The sequence below is a fragment of the Oryctolagus cuniculus genome, chromosome 11, assembly GCF_964237555.1.
Source record: "Oryctolagus cuniculus chromosome 11, mOryCun1.1, whole genome shotgun sequence".
NCBI classification, from domain to species: Eukaryota; Metazoa; Chordata; class Mammalia; order Lagomorpha; family Leporidae; genus Oryctolagus; species Oryctolagus cuniculus.
Genome location: NC_091442.1, coordinates 113,704,904 through 113,727,016, shown reverse-complemented (window position 1 = coordinate 113,727,016; position 22,113 = coordinate 113,704,904). Strand labels below are relative to the sequence as shown.

The 22,113-nt window shown below is 63.0% G+C and overlaps 1 protein-coding gene across 1 annotated transcript; it reads left to right on the top strand.

The window, feature by feature from the left end:
* The first annotated feature begins 813 nt into the window (after positions 1-813).
* On the top strand, positions 814-13,800 carry TXN2 (thioredoxin 2). Its single transcript, XM_002711412.5, has 4 exons — positions 814-964; positions 1,562-1,836; positions 5,049-5,172; positions 13,202-13,800. Exons 2-4 carry the CDS (start codon positions 1,574-1,576, stop codon positions 13,313-13,315), a joined length of 501 nt encoding a protein of 166 aa, XP_002711458.1. The 5' UTR covers positions 814-964; positions 1,562-1,573; the 3' UTR covers positions 13,316-13,800.
* Positions 13,801-22,113: the final 8,313 nt, after the last annotated feature.

Here is a 22,113-nt window from a genome sequence, read left to right as displayed (position 1 = left end):
TGGGGAGTGAGCCAGCAGAGAGAAGACCTCTCTCTCTGTCTCTACCTCTCTCTGTCTCTACCTCTCAAATAAATGACTAAAATCTTTTAAAAAGAGAGATTCATCCATTTGAAAGGCAGCCTCAGAAAGAGAGGGAGACAGAGAGATCTTCCATCTGCTGGCTCTTCTGAATAAGCCGCTCTGGCTTTGGCTCGACACTCCCGCTCTTTCCTGACAGGTGTGACGCAAAGCAAACAGGCCATCGCTGCGTCCACAGGATTCTACGAGGCCCCGCGTGGCCGCACTGCCAGGCGCCGTGTGCAGGGGAGAGGAGAAGGCTGTGCCACCGGCCCGAGACAAGACAGCGGCCACGGCGAGAAGGGAAGGCCTCGGGCCTCGGGCCCAGCTCGCCCTGGTCACCTGGGGCCTGAGGCAGGCACGCGCCAGGGCTCCGGTCCCCAGCGACGCCCCCGGGGGCAGGGTGACCCGCTGTGCGTCACAGGCCAGGGACACAGAGCGGCCCCCAGACCGCCAGGGAAGTAGCTTGGTACCAAGCCTTTGAGGATGTCAGCCGAGGGAAAGAACCCTGCAGCACCTGCAGGAGTCACTGGGAGGAGCCACTGGCAGACGAAGAGCAGCGGCCATTACCGCAGCAAGAACCCGGAACCACGCCCCCCGTCTCGGTAACCCCGCCCCTTCCGCTCCCTCTTCCGGTCCCTCCGCTAGGGCGCACCGCCCCTTCCGGTCCCATCGCACCCGCGGTTCATCCTCCCCTTCCGGTGTGTCGCGGAAGCTCCGCCTCCTGGGGTGTGCCTTCTTCCGCTATTCCCATTGGCGGAAAATCCAAACAGCCAGCGACGCCCTCCAGGTTGCCCGTTCCAGGAAGTGACGATAGGCAGGCCCGCCCCTGAGGAAGTGACGTCTGAGTGCCCTTGACGGGCGGGGAGGGCTGGGCTGCGCATCCCTCCTCTCGCGCTGTAGGGAGGTAAGCGGCTGGGATGGCCCGAGGTGGGGTCGCGTCTGCGGCTCTCTGCGGGCGCGCTCCCGCGCAGGCCCGGGCCGCGGGGGGACCTGGCCTTGCGGAGAGCTGGGGTCCCAGGCGGCGTCCCGTTTCTCCCAGTTCCCCCCGGACACGTGTGCCTTGTATTTTGGTTCCCTCCACACTCCGACCCTTGTGTCTCTTGGTTCCTCCTGGAATGGCTGAGGTTCCCCGTTTCTGAGCCTACGCGCATCCCTGTCCCTGTGTGCGTTCTTCATCTCCCTCCGAAACGCTTTGTAGAGGAGCGAGGCGCAGAGGCGGCCTTGGGGCCCCGCGTGGACTGCCCTTGGGCGGCCGGGGTCCCGGGCGTGGCCGCAGCTGACCTGCGAGGACCAGGGATGTGTGACAGGCACTTGGCCCGTCGCGGGGCTCTGCAGACACTGGGTCCTCCCTCCGTCCTGGGAATCCCGCCCAAGCCCTTTGGCGGCGGTCAGCCCGGGTCGCCTGGGCCCTCCTTCGTGCCGCGGCCCCTCTGCCCCAGAAGTCTCCGCTGTGATCTCATGGCGGTCGGCCTCCCCATGGGTCTGTTACTGTGTGCCCCAGCTTCCCTTACAGATGGCTCAGCGACTTCTCCTGAGGAGGTTCCTGGCTGCCGCCGCCTCCAGGAAGCCCGCCCAGAGTCGGTGGGCACCGCTCGCCTTCAGCGCGGCGCGGACCCCGCCGTGCGGCCCCGGTGGCCACACAGGGACACCCAGCCCGGCCCGGACGCTGCACGCCACCGGAGTGCTGGCCACGACCTTTAACATCCAGGATGGATCCGACTTTCAGGACCGAGTCGTCAACAGCGAGACGCCAGTGGTTGTGGATTTCCACGCACAGTGAGTAGGGGCGGCAGTCAGCTTGAGACAGGACTGGGCTCACTCGGGCATTCCCCGAGCGCCCGCCGGGGCCCAGGGTCGGGATGGGCGTTTGACACACAGAGAGTGGTGAGCGTGGACGCCCCGCCTCCCCGAGGGGGGTCTGCAGGGCTGACCGTGGCCGCAGTCAGTGCTGGGGGAGCATTTGTGTTCCCTCCGCACCAGGTGGAAAGCCCAGAGTCCCCCTTGGAGAGAGCACCGGGGTCGGCGCTGTGGCGGAGCAGGTTAAGCCTCTGTCTAAGGCACTGGCATCCCCTATGGGCGCCGGTTCGAGTCCCGGCTGCTCCACTTCCGATCCAGCTCCCTGCTGTGGCCTGGGAAGGCAGAGGATGGCCAGAGTGCTTGGGCCCCTGCACCCACATGGGAGACCCTCAGGAAACTCCTGGCTCCTGGCTTCAGATCGGCCCAGCCATTTGGGGAGTGAACCAGCAGGTGGAAGACCTCTCTGTCTGTCACTCTGCCTCTCAAAATAAATAAATAAATCGTTAAAAAAAAAAATAGAGATTTTCCACGCCACCACAGTGGTGCCCACGCATGTAGGGGAGGGCAAGCTTTTCTCCAGCACTGTACGAGTTGGTTTGGATACTTAAAGGCCAGCGGCTTTGCGATTTCTTCTAACCTGGCCTCCATTTCCAGTCTCTTGGGTCCTGCCTAGATGCCAGACCCCTGAGGACGAGGCCTCCCGGGGAGCCGGTGTGCTGTGGGCTGAGTCAGGAGGTGGGAGACCGGGCAGAGTCGCTGACAGCTTCTGAAGCTGCCTATACAGCTCCCTCTGACTCGCCGTGGCCTGGAGCAGCCCACCCCCTGTCCTGGGGCAGCCCACTCCCTGTCCTGGGGCGGCCCACTCCCTGTCCTGGAGCAGCCCACTCCCTGTCCTGGGGCAGCCCACTCCCTGTCCTGGGGCGGCCCACCCCCTGTCCTGGAGCAGCCCACTCCCTGTCCTGGGGCGGCCCACTCCCTGTCCTGGGGCAGCCCCCTCCCTGTCCTGGGGCGGCCCACTCCGTGTCCTGGGGCGGCCCACTCCCTGTCCTGGAGCAGCCCACCCCGTGTCCTGGGGCGGCCCACTCCCTGTCCTGGGGCGGCCCACTCCCTGTCCTGGGGCGGCCCACTCCCTGTCCTGGGGCGGCCCACCCCGTGTCCTGGGGCAGCCCACTCCCTGTCCTGGGGCGGCCCACTCCCTGTCCTGGGGCGGCCCACTCCCTGTCCTGGAGCAGCCCACTCCCTGTCCTGGGGCGGCCCACTCCCTGTCCTGGGGCGGCCCACTCCCTGTCCTGGAGCAGCCCACTCCCTGTCCTGGGGCGGCCCACTCCCTGTCCTGGGGCGGCCCACTCCCTGTCCTGGAGCAGCCCACTCCGTGTCCTGGGGCGGCCCACTCCCTGTCCTGGAGCAGCCCCCTCCCTGTCCTGGGGCGGCCCACTCCCTGTCCTGGGGCGGCCCACTCCCTGTCCTGGAGCAGCCCACTCCGTGTCCTGGGGCGGCCCACTCCCTGTCCTGGGGCGGCCCACTCCCTGTCCTGGGGCGGCCCACTCCCTGTCCTGGGGCGGCCCACTCCCTGTCCTGGGGCGGCCCACCCCGTGTCCTGGGGCGGCCCACTCCCTGTCCTGGGGCGGCCCACCCCGTGTCCTGGGGCAGCCCCCTCCCTGTCCTGGGGCAGCCCACTCCCTGTCCTGGGGCGGCCCACTCCCTGTCCTGGGGCGGCCCACTCCCTGTCCTGGGGCGGCCCACTCCGTGTCCTGGGGCGGCCCACTCCGTGTCCTGGGGCGGCCCACCCCGTGTCCTGGGGCGGCCCACTCCCTGTCCTGGGGCGGCCCCCTCCCTGTCCTGGGGCGGCCCACTCCGTGTCCTGGGGCTCCCTCCTTGCTTGGGGAGGAGCTGAGGCCTTGCTGTGGGCTCTAGGGGCTCCGAGGTCATCGGCTGAATCTCTGAATGGAAAAGGCTTTTCTGTTTTTTTTTTTTTTTTCCCCTGTTTTGTTTTTAGTTTGAGGAGGAAGGACACAGAGCTCAATCTTCCGCCCTCTTGTTCACTCCCAAATGCCGGCCACAGCGGGGGCTGGGCGAGACCATGGCCAGGAGCCAGGAGCTCCATGCAGCCCTCCCACGGACTTGAGCCGCCACCTGCTGCCTCCCAGGGTGCGCGCGCGCGAGCAGGAAGCTGGTGTCCGGACTGGAGATGGGGCCCGAACCCCGGCGTTGTGCGGGGCGCACACGTCCCCCTCGGCGTCCTAACCCGCTTCCCCCATTGGGACTTTCCCTAATGCCTGTGGGCCTCGGTTTTGGGGGGCTCTTTGTGGTGTCAGCAGATTTGAGGAGTCTGCAGGAAGAGCAGAGGAGGTGCAGCAGTGGGCCTGGAACCCTGTGGACGCCCGGCCATCGCTGCCCCTGCCTTCAGCCCGCAGTCCACAGGGCGCTGGAAGCAGCTGCAGGCCCCAGAGGCCGTTTAAGATGGCCGATTTCTCCTAACAGCCGGAGGGGCACGGCCTGCCTTCTCATAAGGGCTTTAGGGGGCACAGCCTGCCTTCTCGTAGGGCTTTAGGGGGCACGGGCTGCCGTTTGCAGTTGAGGAAGCAGGCCCAGCTGCTGGATGAGGAGCCTCTCTGTGAACACAGACTTTTTAACGTGTCTCCAACAGCGTGTGCATTGAGACCCAGATCCCCCCTGACTTCCGGTGGCCTTAGCTGCCAGCAAGGCCACTGTGCGTTGAGAATGTCGAGTCGGACACACATCGAGGGTGCCTGGGTCCGGCCTGGCTCGGCAGCACGGGGCGTGTCGGGCATCTTCCTTGTGGCCGAGGGGCTGACCGGAGCCGCGCGCGCTGCCAGTGCCCAGCACCACGGCGCCCAGTCACGTGTCTCTAGCCCAGGAAGGGTCAGGGTTCAGAGTGTGGCTCCTACATATATGTGTGCCCTGTGCGCCGTCGCGAAGTCGGGCCGTCGGCTTGAACCACTCTGGGCGAATCACCGCGGGCGTCCTAGGATGCAGCCGTGTCCCGGGGTCTGCAGAGCCTCTGGCATTGCTGTTCGGTGTGTCAACACGCCAGGTTAATGTTCAAACACTAGCACAGAGGATAGGGAAGGGCAGAGGTCCCTGGGGAAGATGGGGTCGGGCGGTTCGGGGGAGGCGGGAGGGGTGGAGGGCCCTGCACTCTGGTGACCGCGTGCTGCTTACCTTCCGAGGTGGTGCGGCCCCTGCAAGATCCTGGGGCCACGGTTAGAGAAGATGGTGGCCAAGCAGCAGGGGAAGGTGGTGATGGCCAAGGTGGACATAGATGACCACACGGACCTCGCCCTCGAGTACGAGGTACAGACTGGGTGGGGGTTGCTGCGGGGGAGCTGGTGGGGCGGGGTCAGCCCAGGAGTAGCTGGTGTCTTGGGGACCACCTGATGGCCAGTAAGGATGTCTGGGGTTTTCCAGAGCTCTCGGGACCCAGAGCCCTTTGCAGATGGGGCTGTCGGTCCTCAGCCCCATGTCCCTGTCCACTGCCTTGAGGAAGGAAGTGGCTCAGGTGACCAGAGCACCGGGCCACCCTCTTAGACATGGGCGCAGTCCCTCCCTGACTCTCCAGCCAACCTACTGCGTGCCGGGCATTCCTGCTTCTTTGGCTCCAAGCGGCCCTTAGTGTAGTCGGAGAGACGACAGGTCACTTCCAGGTGGGGTGAGGAGTGCTGGGGGAAGAGTGCGTGGAGGAGGAAGGGGCCGATGGTTCCTGGGCAGGCGGGGGCACGGCGCCTCTGAGCTGGACTCTGGCGGATGTTGGAATCATCTTAGGCTCCTCTGTGTGTCGGGGCGCTCAGCCCGTGAAGACCGCGCACGTGTTAAAAAAAAAAGTCCCAAATGTGAAAACCCCTCTGGTCCCAAGCATTTTGGGAAGGGATTCTCACCCTGAGTAAGAGGTGCAGGAGGGGGTAAACCAGGAGAAGGGGTGGAGGTCCTGGGCTTGGGGGAGCGGCAGGGGGTGGTCTTCCTTATAAGGGCGGGGCCGGGGCAGGCCTGGCTGAGGAGAGGCCCGGGGGTGATGAGTGAAGCACCCCAGGGCGCAGGAGAGCACACAGAAGCACCAGGGCCCTGAGGTTGCGTGGGTGTGGCCCGCTCACCCCAGCAGGGGCCAGGTGCCTAGGGCAGGGGTGGCTCGGGAGTGGGTCGCGGTCTCTCAGCCCTGGAGACCTCTGCAGTTGGAGGAAAGGGAGGGTCCGTCCTGGCTGGGGGCGGGAGGGGAGACAGCGGGGACAAAGCGGAGTGCAGCCAGCTCGGGAGGGGTCTGGGGTAGCCTGGCTGGAGGGGGCCCCGGGCAGGCCTGGTGGCTCAGGTCAGGTCTGGCCGGCCCTGGAAGGGATTTGAAGGAATGCAGAACCACGTGCTGGTACCGAGACTGAAGATTTCACCTAACAAACCCAGGTTTCTGGCTCTCTTGCAGCACCTTGGTCTGCCCAGGGCGAGCTTCACTCCCCCCCCCCCCCCGACTCCTCTGGCCTCCTCTCCCTGGCCCAGCTCGGGTGCCCATCCCCCACCCAGTGCCAGGGAGGAGATGGGTAGGGGCAGGCCGCTGCGGACTGCAGGTGGCGACAGATCTGTCCTTGGGCTGCTCACACCGCCTTGGAGGGAGGGTGTGGCTGTGTTTTAGAAAGCTCTCCCACCCATGTTCTGTTAGAGAGGCGTGTGCCTGAATATTTAGATGCCCTTGGTTTTCTGTCACCCCGGGGCCGCCATCACCACAGGGCTGTCTGTGGGAGTGAGGGTGACCAGCTAGTGTGAGCCCAGGGCCGGAGCTGCCAAGGTCATGGTTGGGCTCCCCCCCTCCCCCGCCCGCCACTGGTGCTGCTGGACCCCACAGCTTCAGCCTCAGCCGTGTAACAGTAACGCTGCACCAGCTGTGTGCGTGCAGCCCGGCTGCAGAGGGCAGCCCAGTTCCACCTCGGGAGAGCCTCATGCAGGAGCGGCAGGAAGCCCTGTGGGCGAGCCCGGGACAGCTGCCTCTGTCCACCGTCCACCTGGCGCGCGGTCCCACAGGAGGGCCGCCAGGCTGCCGGGTCCGGGTCGCCGAGCCCTGCGCTGTCCTCACTGGGGGGCTTAGGAAACCCCCACGGGGATTCTCCCTGGCCTCTCCCCACCCCACCCCCTTCCTTCACACCTGTCCTTTCTAAAGAGAGCCGGGAGAGACGTTCCGGCCAGGACACCTGCAGAACCTTCCGGACAGCTTCCTCCAAGGCCGCAAATCCTCCCTCTAGCTTTGGTTGCACTTTGTGGAGAGACTGCTTTAAATTCTGTTCTGGGAGTGAGGCGCCTCTCGCCGACTCCCCGACTCCTCGTCTCCTCCTTCCTCGTACAAACTCCCCTGCCCTGGAACTGTTGCATTTTTTCGTTTTTTGAAAAAGTGACACAGAGAGAGAGAGAGAGAGAGAGAGATCTTCCATCCACCGGTTCACTCCTCAAATGATCGCAACGGCTGGGCCAAAGCCAGGAGCCAGGAACTGCATCTTGGTCTCCCACATGGGTGGGCCATCTTGCTGCCTTCCCAGGTGCATTAGCAGGGAGCTGGCCTGGAGGCAGAGCAGCTGGGACAAAACCATGCTGCCCTGTGGGTGTGACGTGCAGCGGCCTCCCCCCCCAACAACTCCAGCAACTGCCCACGCTAGAGCTTCAGCGCCCTCTAGGGGAGAAGGAAGGGCAAGTCCCTCGTGCCTGGGGGCTTCGGCCTCCCCCACTGCCCTTGCTGACTCCTGGGCAGACGAGGCCGCCAGCCTTCCTTCCACCTCGCGCTTAAAGCTGTCATCCTCTTGTTCCTCGTCCGAGACAAGGTGTGAGTGCGTTTTAAGATGCACGCCAGAGGGGAACGGTTACCTGGACGCAGCTGCTGCCCACATGGGCGGCTCACTCGCGTTTGCTGCAGCGTCCCGCACAACCTCACTGATGGCTTGTAGCCGACACGCAGTGTTTTAGTCGCTCCCGTCTCCCTCGCTTTTGCAGTTCCTCTGAGGAGTGCTGTCGAGCAGGAGTGACCTGGGACCCTGTCCAGAGGCAGACTGTGACTCTGAGGGCCCGGGAAGGCCCAGGATCCTGCCTTTCTTTTATTTTTTAAGATCTATTGTATTAGGCTGGTGCCGCAGCTCACTAAGCTAATCCTCCGCCTTGCAGCACCGGCACACCAGGTTCTAGTCCCGGTTGGGGCGCCGGATTCTGTCCCGGTTGCCCCTCTTCCAGGCCAGCTCTCTGCTGTGGCCAGGGAGTGCAGTGGAGGATGGCCCAAGTGCTTGGGCCCTGCACCCCATGGGAGACCAGGAGAAGCACCTGGCTCCTGCCATCGGATCAGCGTGGTGCGCCGGCCACAGCGTGCCAGCCGCAGCGGCCATTGGAGGGTGAACCAACAGCAAAAGGAAGACCTTTCTCTCTGTCTCTCTCTCTCACTGTCCACTCTGCCTGTCCAAAAAAAAAAAAAAAAAAAGATCTATTGTATTTACATGAAAGGCAGACAGAGAGTGAGAGGTCTTCCATCTGCTGGTTCACTCCCCAAATGGCCGCAGTGACTGGAGCTAAGCCAGTCCAAAGCCAGGAGCCAGGAGCTTCTTCCAGGTCTCAAACGTGAGTGGCAGAGGTCTCAATCCTTGAGCTGGCTTGCAGGGTGTGCATTAGCAGGAAGCTGGATCGGAAGCAGAGATGGGACTTGACCAGGGCTCCAATGTTGGATGCCACCCTGGCAGGCGGCGGCCTAATCTGCTGTGCCTAACCTGTTTGATCATGCCCGTCCCAAGACTGTGCATTTCTTTCTTTCTGTTTTCTTTTTTTTTTTTTTAAGATTTATTTTTATTTGAAAGGCAGAGTTACAGGGAGAGACAGAAAGGATCTTCCATCCTCTGGTTCACTCCCCAAATGGCCGCAACATCAGGGCTGAGCCAGACCGAAGCCAGGAGCCAGGAGCTTTTTCAGGGTCTCCCACAAGAGTGCAGAGGCCCAAAGTCTTGGGCCATCCTCTGTTGCTTCCCCGGGCGCATTAGCAGGGAGCTGGATCAGAAGCAGAGCAGCCAGGAATTGAAGGGCATCCATATGGGGTGCCAGCATTGCAGGCAGTGGCTTCACCGCTAGGCCACAGTGCTGAGTGCCCCCCTGTGCCCCGCTTTATTTTTATTTTTATTTATTTATTTGAAAGGCAAGGTTACAGAGATCTTCCATCTGCTGGTTCACTCCAAGTGGCTGCAACTACTTGAGCTGGGTGAATCAGGAGCCAGGAGCTTCTTCCGGGTCTCCCTCGTGGGTACAGGGGCCCAGGGACTTGAACATCTTCTACTGCTTTCCCAGGCAAATTAGCAGGGAACCGGATCGGAAGTGGAGTAGCGAGAACTCGAACTGGCACCCATATGGGATGCCGGCACCACACATGGTGGCTTTACCCACTAGACCACTATGCTGGCCCCAAGACTGCGTGTGTCTGATCCCAGTGATTGTGGCCCTGGGGGTCACAGGCTGGGCATGGAGGAGCAGACCCTCTGTGCTGCCCTGGCAGTGGGGGGATGCTGCCTTTGAAAGCCCCTGTCTCCCGGGCCCGTCAGGGGGGCTGCTTGTCGGTAGGGAGGGTCGCCTACAGGGACACACGTGCCCTCACTGCCCTAAGCCCCCTGCACTACACCCTCCACTCCCTCCCACTGCTCTCGGTCCCCGACAGCCACTGATTTGTCGTTTGTTGAGATTTTGGTTTTCCTAGAACAGTTCTGGGTTCACAGCAAAGCTGAGAGGAAGGCCCAGAAATGCCCGCGTCCTGCTCCGCCAGACCCTGCACCGTGCCCGCCCACACAGCAGGGGGCGCGTTGGTCACAGCTGAGGGTCCTGCGTTGACCCTGTGGGGTTGTACCCGAGTGCACAGTCTCCGTTAGGGCTCACGCGGTGTCGTCCTCCCTGGCGCGCCCCCGTCCGTGTCCCGGAGCACCTGTGGCTGCCCGGAAGGCCCTCGCGCGCTCCTCCGCTGCTGCCTCCGTGACGTTGCCTCTCAGTGATGGTTCCTCCGGGACCCCCCTCGTCTCCCAAAGCTTTCACACAACACTTGGTGTTGTCATTTGAAGCCTGAAATCCTTTTCTTTTTTACTTTTTTTTTTTTTTTTGTAAGAGCTACAGAGAGATCCTCCATCCACTGGTTCAGTCCCCAAATGGCCTCAACGCCCGGGGCTGGGCCAGGTGGAAGCCAGGAGCCAGGAGCTTTTCCTGGGTCTCCCACATGGGCCACAGGGCCCAAGCACTGGGCCATCATCCGCTGCTTTCCCAGGCCACCAGCAGGGGAGCCACCAGGACACCCACGTGGGACGTCGGCGCTGCTGATGGCGCTTCAACCACTGCGCCGGCCCCTGAAATCTCCATGCTTCCCGCACCCTCTCCCCGCCGGGACTCTGTGTCCTGGGCAGAAGCAAAGCGCAGTTTGATGTCAACAGACAGTGGAGTGGGCGCCTTCCGAGCCCCAGGCCCCCCACCCGCCAGTCGCCCTGTCGTCCTGGAACGTCACCCAGCCCTTGAGCCTCAGCCTTCTCCGCTGGGTGGCGCTCCCCGGGCAAGAACGGATGAAGGCAGCAGGTGCAAGGCTCAGCGGCGTCCCTGGCACTTAAAAGGCAGTGGAACGTGGCCGTGACCTCTTTCTGTCCCGCAGTCAGCCGAGGAGCCGGCTGCCCGCGTCTGCCGCACCAGGCACCCTGCTGCTCCTTTGGTCGAGTTAACACGTGGGCAGGGTTAGGGAGACCCGACAAGGACCCAGAGCTGGGTGGCACAGTGGGCGGGCTGCGGGATGGTGTGAAGAGGCCACACACTCCTGCCCGTAGGTCTCAGGCCCAGCCACAGAGCAGAGGCCACAGGTGGCCTCAGAGCAGGAGCACATGCTGGGGCCTTGCGCTCAGACCACCCGTGCAGGCGAGCGTGGCCCTTGGACCTGGGCAGCTCCATTTAAGGCAGCGTCTGCAGCACTGGCCCCTCCTGCTTATGAGCCAAACTCAGAGCAGGAGCGGTGAAGCCACATCCCCTTCCTCCTCCTGGGCAGCGGGCGGAAGTCCAGTCAGCCCAGATAGCCTGCAGCGTGCCTGCCTGTCCCCGCTGAGCGTGCACACGCCACACTCACACTTCAGGGATGCCCTGCGTCAGTGGGGACGAGGCCTTGGCTGTCCCAGGGCCGGCATTGTGGCAGAGGGTTAAGCTACTGCCTGCGACATCAGCCTCCCACACATGTGCCCTGCTTCCTCTCCAGCTCCCTGCTCATGCCCCCGGGAAGGCAGTGGAAGATGGCCCGACAGCTCACGCCCTGCCACCCATCTGGGAGACCCAAGTGGAGTTCTGGGCTCCTAGCTTCAGCCTGGCGCACCCCTGGGTGTTGCAGCCATCTGGGGAGTGAATCAGCAGAAGGAAGATACCTGTGTGTGTGTGTCTCCCTCCCTCTCTGAGTCTGCCTTTTTTTTTTTTTTTTTTACATTTTTTTTTTATTTGACAGAGTTAGACTGAGAGAGACAGAGAGAAAGGTCTTCCTTCCGTTGGTTCACCCCCCAAATGGCCGCCATGGCTGGCACTGTGCCAATCTGAAGCCAGGAGCCAGGTGCTTCCTCCTGGTCTCCCATGCGGGTGCAGGGCCCAAGCACTTGGGCCATCCTCCACTGCCTTCCCAGGCCACAGCAGAGAGCTGGACTGGAAGAGGAGCAACCGGGACTAGAACCCGGTGCCCATATGTTATGCCAGTGCCACAGGCGGAGGATTAGCCAAGTGAGGCACGGCACCAGCCCCCAAAGTCTGCCTTTCAAATAAGTAAAAATAAATCTCTAAAAAAAACCTTCCAAGAAAGTAGATTTCCAGTATATGTGCCACACGCCTGACGGCTGCATGGCCCACGCTCACGCATGTATGCGGAGGGTACACAGCCGCGGTCATCTAAGTTTCTTTGTTGAAAGATCGCTCTCCCATCTGCTGGTTTACCCCTCAGATGCCCTCACAGGCAGGGCTGGGCCAGCCCGAAGGCAGGAGCCTGGTGCTGGATCAGGGAGAGCAGGGGGCTGGAGGGGAGGGAGGGGCCCAGGCGTTCCAACGCCAGGTGCAGGCGGTTCAGAGTGCTGGCTCTGCTGTGCCGCCTGTGAGCTCAGAGACTGGAAAAGGCCACCTTCTATGCCGTAGCATAACCTGTTTGTTTGAATTAAAGAAACAGGACAGGACGGCATCCAGCAAGCACAAAGTTGAAAGCTGGGAGTTCAACTCGGCCTCAGTAGGGAGCTGCCCCGGGAGGCGCCCAGCTCCCACGCAGACCACTAGGGGGCGCTGGAGGCCGCGCTGAGGGCCCCTGCAGCTTCCAGAGCTCAGCGGAAGCGAGCTGGGCCAGGAGACCCCGCAGGCGCCGTGCTGGCCCCAGGACTTGCACCAGAGTAACCAGGACCGCAGCCCGCTCGGGCCTCTGCGCGGGGACGTCCACGGTTAGCCCAGCTCCAGCGAGTAGCCTGTCGGGGTGTCAGCCCAGCACAGTCCTTACGGGGACCAGAGGCCCTGACAGGGGCGGGGGTGGTGTACTGTGTGTGTCCCCCAATGCGCGTTAGGGGTGAGGACTTTCCTGCTGTGCCTGGTGAGGGTGCGGGCTGTGGACATTCTGAACCCTCAGGGGCGCCAGGCGTTCCGCCTGTGTGAGCAAACCCCGTCCCCTGTCTGCTTGCACCGCCTTCTCCGAGGCCCCGGATGCCAGGCAGGGAGCCCAGGCCGCAGAGGAGGCGCGGAGCCAGGGCGGGCCGTGGCCTCGTCTACATTCCGTGTCATCCACACGGGGCCCTGCCGAGCTGGGCAGGGTGCCTCATCCACCAGGAGCATTGCTTTCCCACCTGCCCCCCCCCCCCCCCCCCCCGCCACACGCTGTCCAGTAGCAGGCGGTGAGTGGATCTGACATCCGGGCTGCACGCAGCTGCAGGAGCGCTTCCAGACGTCAGGGGAAAGGGGACTTAGAGATAGGCTGGCTTTGCTGCCCCTCTGTGGCCTCCATTGAGGGCCCACCGCGTGTCAGGTCCCTCCTAGCGCCATGCCCCGTGGCCAGGTGGGACCTGTGGCTCGCCTAAGTGCGCCCAGCCAGCAGGGACATGGGCTGCTGACTGCCCCGCTGTCCCTGCAGATCCGTCCTCCTACCCCGAACCCTCAGCTCCGCCTGCTGCCGGCCCCGCACCTCCTCCACCCGGCCCTGCCGCAGCTGTGTGGGTTATTTTCATCTCCCCAGTCATCCCAGCCAAACCGCTGGGCTGTGACTCAGGCGTGCGGTTGGGGAGGGCGGGCACTGCTGGGAGCCCACAGTGGAGGACGTCCCCCATGTTGCTGACCCAGGTGACTCGAGCTCCCTCTGCCTTGGCAGGTGTCGGCCGTGCCCACCGTGCTGGCCATCAAGAACGGGGACGTGGTGGACAAGTTCGTTGGCATCAAGGACGAGGAGCAGCTGGAGGCCTTCCTGAAGAAGCTGATCGGCTGACAAGCAGGGAAGGGGCCCCCGCAGTCCTGGGAGCGGACCCCGTGCTGGCCCCTGCTGCCTCCTCCCTGTCTGGCCCCAGTGGCCCCGTGCTTTGGGGACCAACCTCCGAACACGGGAGCCGCAAGTGCTTCTGAGCTGGCCTGCGGCCCAGGCGGCCGTCGGGAGTGGTGCTGCGGCTGGCGTGGCGACCGCGCCTTCCACCTTGCCCTTTTGTCTGCCCCTGCAGGGCCTGCCGCGGCTCTCCCGAGGTGCTGGGGAGCGCCCGGGGCGGGTGCACCACGAGGCCCAGGCAGCGACGCCTCGGCCTGGCTCCTTGGTCCTTTCTGAGCAGAACCCCTGGGCATGGCTCCTCTGCCTCCTGCGTCTGTCTTTCCTGCTGCTGTTTTGTAAGAAGAGAAAAAACCAGGAACCCCAGACAAGGGGGAATGAGACCGAATTCTTTCATTTTTTTGTAGGTCTGTAATAAAGAACTCTGATCCCTTCTACCTCCTGGTTTGAAGCAGAGCCGGCCCCACGCTCGGATCCCCTGTGGTCCGTGTCCTGGGGAGACGCTGCCCTTCTCGCTCCCTGCGCCTGGCCCGGGCCCGAGCACGGAGGCCGGCAGTGTCAGGGAGCGGAGCTCTCGGCTCCGGAGGGCTCCAGGCAGCGCCAGGCCTAACCGCCGACAGCTCAGACCAATAAAAGCGGCTGCAATCTGTCTGGGGCCCTTCCCCAGCTTCGCTGCTGTCCCTGCAGCCCCCCCGAGCCCCCCCTCCCCCTGGGCCAGCCCCTGCGGCCACCATGCTGATTTCTTAGTCTCTGTCACCCAGCTGAAGACACAGTGGTACCCTCACCTCTCCCAGGGTGTCCTCCATGGTGGCTCCTGGCTCCTGCATGCTCACAGGACCGCCTGGGCCTGGGGACCCGCCCCCACCCTCGACTGTCCAGCCTCCCTTGGCGGGGGAAGGGTGCCAGGTAAACCATGCTCACCAGGTAATCCAGGCTTACCAGCCAAGAAAGCCCTCGCCGTGCCGCTTTGGCTCTGCGGCCGAGGTGCCAGCCCCCTGCCACTCCTGGGTGCCTGACAGCAGGGCTGCCCTGCCCCCTGCACTTGGGCCCCAGGTGCGCCGTGTCCGCTGGGCCCAGTGCTGAGCCTCTTGCCTCGCAGAAGGCCCCCCTCCCGACCCCCAGGGGGCCCCCAGCATCAGTGCTGTCCGCCTGTGAGCTGCTCCCAGGGGCTACCGAGTAGGTGCGGGGTCACAAAGCCGTAGCGGCTGGCATTGGAGGCCGGGGTCCTGGCACCTGCTCCCATGCGTCCCCACTGCATCCTCCCTCCCACCACCGTAGTGAATGTGTGTAGGACGGACAGGGCGGGTGGTGCCCGCAGGGCTGCTCAGGGTGAGGAATTCGGGAAGGCACCGGGGAGCACGGGCTGGGCCCTGCCCACTGCACCCGCTGCCGCTCCTTAAAAGGCCTGCTGCCTGCCAAGCACTTTCCACATGTTACTTCACCCATTCCTGTCTCGTGAGGCAAGCCTCATTTCCATACCGTAAGGGAGGAAACCGGCCCGGAGACATGGACTTGCCCAAGGTCGCATGGAGAAAGCGACCCTGCCAGCTGTAAGCCAGGTGGGGGCCTGACCTCTCCACCCTGGGTGGCTGCGAGGAGCAGGCAGAGGCCCCGGGCTCTTCCCTGTCCTTAAAAGGCGAGACGAGGCGCGAGGTGAGCCATGGCCTCGGCCATCTCCCAGGTTGGCGGGCTTTGCCCGTGAGGCTGCTCGCCGCGGTGAGTCACGGGCCGTGAGCACAGAATCCGCAGCGGGGATCCTGTTCGGCTAATTCCATGGTGCTGACCTCACCAAGGACACGGCTGGCTCTGCCCCAGCCCCGCTGTCGCCCTCTGGGTGCCGTGCTGGGCTCCAGGCCCGCGGAAGGGGTCCGTGGCGCAGCTGCACGGGGAGGCACAGAAAACCCCAAGCTTCGAGGTGGGAAATCCGGGAAAGGGGACGAAGCCCCAGCCCCCCCCGGCCTCAGGTGTGCCTGGGCCGGCTCCTTCCGTGTAGAGTCTGCTGATGGGGGCGTGAGCTTGCTGCCCTGGGAGATTCTTGCATTCATTTCATTTGAAAGGCAGACAAAGAGAAACAGGGGTCTTCCATCTGCTGGTGTACCGCGCAGATGCCCGCGACAGCTGGGGCCGGCAGAGCCAGGGTTCTGAAACTCAAGCCGGATCTCCCACGTGGGTGACAGGGACCCAAGATGTGGGATGTGAGCCAACGCCCACCTTGCTGGCGGCTCGCTCCTGTGACCCCAGCAGGGGTCCTTCCTGGCTCTCCATGGGGCGCTGTCACTGGCAGGGGCGGCTCAGCATCTGGAATGAATGCCTGGTGGCCACTAGCAGGGATGCTGGAGGGAAACTGACCACGCCCTCTGGGAGCGTAAGCCCCCCCCCGACACCCTAGCACGGGGCTTCAGGTCACTCCTGACCCGGCATCAGGGCAGCGTGCAGGGACCTCGGGTCATCCAAGCCCCCTCAAGAGGGCTCAGGGGAGGGAGGACTTGCCCAGGTCACAGCGTGATGGTAGCTGGGCTGGGATTTGAACCCACGTACCCTGCCTCCCGCCAGCTCTAAAATGCAAAGGCCTTTCGTCCCCTTGGTTTGGGGAGGATCAGCACCTGACAGAGAACGGTGGGGGTGCTGCCGTCCCTGCCCTCCCCTGCGAGCCCCCTCCCCCTAGCCCGGGACCCAGGGGCTGTGGAAAGCTCCGGAAAGTGAAGGTGGTTTTGGCCCGCTGCCGGAAATCCCTGAAGTGTGGGCCCTGGGCTGGGAAGGCCCAGAAACAATGGTGGGGCCGGGGCCACAGCGGCAGGATGGGGCCGCAGTTCCTCCCCGCTGCCTGGAACTGTGCTGCAGGTGTGACCCTGCCCCCAGGCCTGGGTCTGTGGCTCCCCTGGAATCTGGGCCATAGGTCACTCCAAGGAGCTCCACTCTCCAATGGCCTCCTGGAGGCCTTCCACCAGGTACCCGACGGAGGGGCACGTCGGGCAGGAGGTATCGGGCTCAATCCTGCCTTCGCCACCTGCTGCAGGCTGCTTCGCCCCTCTGAGGCTCAGTGTGCGAGTCAGGAGAATGGGGCAGTACGGCCGGCTGGCGATCACACCATCTGGAGACATCACAACCAGGGGCCACTCTCACCATTCCACAGAGGAGGGAGACGAAGGCCCGGAGAGCTCCAACAGCTCGGCACGAGTCAGTGCCAGAGCCCAGAGGTGAACTGGGTGTGTCTGATGCCAGCGCCTCTCTGCTCCCGTCCCGGCCCTGGCCCTCGGCTCTGCTGCTTTCCCTATGGGGCGGGTTTCTCGGCATTTTGAGCCCCAGCTGCACCACCTACGAATGGGGTGATGCTGTCTGTGCGGGAGGAGGCCCTGGCACCGCGGGCAGCTCCGCAGCGGTGGCCACCTCTCGTGTTCCCTTTGCCCAGCTCCTGCCTTCCCCAAGCTCCATCCCAGGCAGGAAACACCAGACTTCCCGAGATAAGGGCCCCAGCTCCCCGTCACGGGAGGGGCCGTGGCTGTGCCATCCTGAGGGCTTCCCACTGGGCCCCGTGTCCTGGCCCTGACCCCTGCCGCCGTCCCCTCCCCCTTGGAGCTGGTTGGGTCTTGCCTACGGCTCAGGCAGCCCTGGGGACCTATAGGTGGTGACCTCACCCTTGAAGAATGCCCAGTGCCACACACACCCCCAGTCCTGTGCTCTCCGTGCCTCCCGCCACTCTCTGCCCTCAGCCCTGTCACTCAGCACGCCTCTATCTGCCCACTCGCCACACGTGGCAGCCAACGGGAGCCCCTCTTGTGAGCTGGGACCCCCGCACTCCACGGCTGTCAGTGACCAGTTGGGGGCAGGGCAGTTCCCCACCTTCAGAGGGTGCGCAGGTGAGCATGGGCACAAAGCTGCCTGCCCCTGGCCCGCTGCCCTCCTCAGCCTCCCACAGGAAGTCAGTCTACATCGCCAGGCCCACCCGCGTGTGCTCTCACCCTCCCAACACCCCTGAGGACAGAGTGCCGCCCCCGAGAGTCAAAGGACCCCTCTTTGGGCCTCCAAATTTCACCTGACTCCGCCCTGCCCCCTCCCCAAGGAGGCGGGAGATTCCCTCTGCCCAGGACGCACTCCTGAGGCTACAGCACTGTCTCGGGTGCACACAGGGCTCTGATGCAGTGTAACAGCCAGGGCCGGCGCTGGGGCTTCACAGGGTGAGCCGCCACCTGCAGCGCCGCATCCCATGTGAGCACCGGTTCAAGTCCCAGCTGCCGCACTTCGGATCCGGCTCCCGTACCTGCACAGGCCAGGCCAGGACAGTGCAGCCCGCCGCGAAGCCCTGAAGAGGGGCAACCCTGCAAGTGCCTGTCGGGTCAGCTGCAGGGGAGGCGATGTGCTGTGCGTGCGAGCGGGACTCAGAGGCGTGGAGTGGGAAGCGGGCTGAGAGGCGGGCAGTGGGGAGGTGAGGCCGTGACAAGCCCAGTCGGGGAGACTGGGGGCCGGTGCTGTCGCCCTGCCGGTTAAGCCGCCGCCTGCAATGCCAGCGGCACACATCGGAGCGTCGGTTCCACTCCTGACTGTGCTGCTGACCCAGCTCTCTGCTTGTGCACCCGGAAGGCAGCAGATGATGGCTCAGTACCTGGGCCCCTGCCACCCGTGTGGGAGACCCGGGTGGACTTCCAGGTCCCTCGCGTCAGCCTGGCCCAGACCTGCCTGGCCATTGAGGCCATTTGGGGAGAGGCAAGCAGTGGATGCAAGATCTCTCTCTCTCTCTCTCTCTGCCTTTCAAATATATAAATAAATCTTAAAAAAAAAAAAAAAAAAAAAAAATTCTGGAGGCTGAAGTTCAAGATCCCTGGAGCCTGCGCGGTGGTTTGCAGTTTGCAATGTCCTTGCACGGTTTCTCCTCCACCCATACCATCCCTGTCCCACCCCGCGGACCTCACGTGACCTCTATAAAGGGCCTGCCCCAAGCGAAGTCACATTCTGCAGCCCTGGGTGTTGGGGCTTCAATATATGAATTTTGGGGGACACAACTCAACTCATAATAGCAACTCGTAAAAACCCCTATGGCTCGAACACGCAGCAGTGCCGGGCCCTGTGCTAATCGCTCTCCAAGCTTACGTTAAAGCGTTCAAAGCTCAGACGAGCCGGGGAGGTAGGGCGGCCTACTATTAGTTCCAGTTTGTGGATGAGAAGATTGAGGCACAGAAGGCTTTTGGTTGTAGCCCCAGGTCAGACAGCCAGCAAGGGGCAGAGTGGGATTTACACCCAGGCTGTCCGGGGGCGGTGTGTGGCGCAGTGGATGGAGCAGCCGTTTGCCACGTGGCATCACCAGCATCCCATATCCGAATCCCAGCTGATGCGCCTGGGAAAGCAACAGAGGATGGCCCAAGCGCGTCGAAACCCTGCACCCACATGGGAGACCCAGATAAAGTTCCAGGCTCCTGGATTCATCCTGGCTCGGCCCTGGCCATTTATTTATTTATTTGAAAGTCAGAGTTACAGACACAGAGAGAGAACATTTCATTCACTCTCCGAATAGCTGCAATGGCCAGGCCGGGCCAGGCCAAAGCCAGGAGCTTGATCCGTGTCTCCCATGTGGGTGCAGGAGTCCGAGCACTTGGGGCATCTTCTGCTGCTCTCCCAGGAGCATTAGCAGAGAACTGGATCAGAAGTGAACATGATGGGGCCGGCGCTGTGGCACAGTGGGTTAACACCCTGGCCTGAAGTGCCAGCATCCCATATGGGCACCGGTTCGAGTCCTGGATGCTCCACTTCCAATCCAGCTCTCTGCTGTGGCCTGGGAAAGCAGTGGAAGATGGCTCACATCTTTGGGCCTCTGCTCCCACGTGGGAGACCCGGAGGAAGCTCCTGGCTCCTGGCTTCAGATCGGTGCAGCTCCGGCCATTGCGGCCAATTGGGGAGTGAGTGAACCAGCGGATGGAAGACCTCTCTCTCTCTCTAGCTGCCTCTCCTCTTTCTGTGTAACTCTGACTTTCAAATAAATAAATAAACATTAAAAAGAAAAGAAGTGAACATGAGCCAGCGCCCTTATGGGAGGCTGACATTGTAGGTGGTGGCTTAACCTGCTGTTCTACAATGCCAACCCCTAAAAACAAATTTTTCTTCAAAATATAAATAAGTAAACCCAGACGCCAGGGCCTGCACCCAGCAGCCTTAGCACACCCCTCCCCAGGAGCTCTGCCTCCCCCTCCGGGGGTCGCCTAGCCAGGTATCTGACGGTTAATTCCTCCCCCTTAGAAGCCACGTCGGAGCAAACATGCTGGGACACAGAGCCCACTTCTTTTATGGAGTGGGATTTCCAGGGCGAAAGAAGCCTTTTATTGTCCCCGATAAGGCTGAAGGAGTGTCCCCAGGCCCGAAACCCGAGCCGGCTCCACCTGCACCTCCCACCTGCAGGTTTACTTTGGGGGAGGGGAGGCAGCCGCAGGAATGTGGCTCGGCTGGGCCCCACCCCCGGCCACTTCGGCCTCAGCATCAGGCCCAGATGCTGAGGTTCCCGAGACACCCCCCCCCCCCCAGTCCAAAGCGGCAGGTCCGATGAGGCTCTGATTCCGGCTGTGGATGGGGGTGGGGAGGTTGCAGCCTAAGGCGTTTTCTGGGCCCTGGGGAGAGTGCAGCCTCTGGGTGCCACTCTCTGTGTGCGGGGAGTCCTCTCCACGTCCGCGCCTTCCCTGAAATCGGAAAAGACCCCCTAAAATTCACACTAAAATGTGGCCCCTTAAAGTTCCCTAGAAATGCTATCCAGGGTGCCACATGTGCTACCGGAATTTGGGGTGCCTTACGATTTCTCCACGGGCTTATTACCAAACCCCCGATATTAATAAGCCCAAGAGGGCTTGCCTAATATTTAGAGAAGAATTCTATATACCGGCACAGATAAATGAGGCAGCATGGCACGTTTTAAGCTTTTATTTAGTAAGTAAGGTGCATAAGAGAGTGAGAGCTTATTTGGGGGAGAGAGGTGAATAGGGGTTCATACCGAGCACCAGGAACCAGCCACGTGGATGAGCATCTAGGCCAGGAAGCCTAGAGCACATGGCCGGAAGGCCACGCGCCCTGGAGGCACAGGGCTACAGCAAGCCCTGTCCTGGCAAGAGGCCAGGGAAGAAGAGCCGGCCGGGCCACACTGTGCCCCAGGCTTTTAACCCACTCCAAAGGGGAGTGGTTAATTAACCTGATTGGCTGGTGGGCACCCCGGTGTGGCCAGGTAGGGGAATGAGGCCACACAAGGGCGTGGCAAAGGCATCAGGTACGGGCAGGAGGTCACACAGGGGCGTGGTTTTCCAGTTCACAAATCTGATCAATTTTAACCTGTATGCCTGCCTACTTCATCCCCACAGGGCCAGGCACCCAGGAGGGCCCAGCAATCTGCGAGATGCAAGAATGAATGAAGCATACAGGAGTGAAGGAGGAGCCTGTCCTCATGGGGGGTTCCTGGGCCAGGCCCTGGCCCTTTCTACCACCTGCTCTGTGAGTTTGGGCTTAGTGTCCGAGCCCGGGAAGCAGACACGTGAGTGGCTCCCACCTTAGGTGCACCTTCCAGGGGCCCTCTGGGTCCCTCTGCTGTTGCGAGACGGAAGGAAGCCGCCGAGTCTGTCCCGGAAAGGGAATTAGAAGCCCAGAGACAGCGGGAGCCCTGCTCAGGGTCGACCAGCAAGCAAGCAAATGCAGAGAATCCAGAGGCGGCTCTGGGCTCCCACCACCAGGCCTGGGGCTGCTGTCAGACAGACATTATCTCTAGGGGGAGGGGGCAGGAAGTGGTCCCCCTGGAGAACAAGACTCAGCGAAGACCCTGTACCCAGCTACCCAGCACCCTACAGGGGGGTGCCCCGGGTGGGGAGCCGGCTGCCCGGGAGGAGCGGTGTTTGCTCAGCATTTGGCCCTGACCAATGAGCCACAGCCAGGCCAGCTTAGGGCCACCTCCTTGGCGGGGGTGGGGGCTCTGGCCCCTGGGGGCTGCAGGAAACAGGCAGGGAGGCCAGCATGGGGGTGGGGGGGGGGGAAGCAGGATGGAGTGAGGCGGTGGGGCGGGAGTTGGGCTTGCTGGGCCAGTGGCCTGAGAAGAGGAGGAGTTGTTTGTGCCTGGCCTCTCCCTGGAGGCTGCGTTTCCCAGAACTCTGCTCCCGTCAGTGGGGGAGCTCCGGGCGGGAGGCCTCAGAGGGGAGCGGCCATGCTGGAGGTCAGCTGCTGCCCGCGGCCCGGCAGGGGGCGCTCTCTAGAACCCCCAGTCAACCCCTCTCCTGCTGGCCACCTCCACCAGACCTCCGGCCCCAGAGGCTGGGGCCTGGCCTAGGAAGGACCGATGCGTCTGCTTTTGAGTGGGTGGGAGCCCTGGCCCCCCAGATCTCAGCCCTGTTCCCGCTCTGTCCCCCTGCTCGTGCGCTGTGAGCTGTTCGGGAGTCAGAGAGCAGGATCTTCTTAGTCTTTGGGCTACACAGCATTCTCGAGGTCCACCAGGAAACTGGGTACAAAGTGCGGGGCCCAGGCACCGGGGGGCGGTCCTCAGAAACTGGGGTTTGGAACTCGATCCAGGGGGACAGTCCCAGCCTGCCTGAGACCAGAGGGGTTCCTGGACAGGGCGTCACCCTGTGCTGCCTCTCCCGGGGCCAACTCGCTCCACCTGCTCATCCTCACAGGTTTACCAAGAAAGTGGCATAGGCGGGCTGGCACCACGCCAGAACTTCACGCCTTCAACACCAACACTCAGGGCTGGCGCTGTGGTGTAGCTGGTAAAGACACTGCCTGCAGTGCCGGCATCCTAT

Excerpts from the sequence above, each read along its gene's own strand:
- TXN2 (XM_002711412.5), top strand. The coding sequence starts at position 1,574 with ATGGCTCAGCGACTTCTCCTGAGGAGGTTCCTGGCTGCCGCCGCCTCC. Across the intron at positions 1,837-5,048 it reads GTTGTGGATTTCCACGCACA|GTGGTGCGGCCCCTGCAAGA; the intron begins GTGAGTAGGGGC and ends TTACCTTCCGAG. Across the intron at positions 5,173-13,201 it reads ACCTCGCCCTCGAGTACGAG|GTGTCGGCCGTGCCCACCGT; the intron begins GTACAGACTGGG and ends CTGCCTTGGCAG.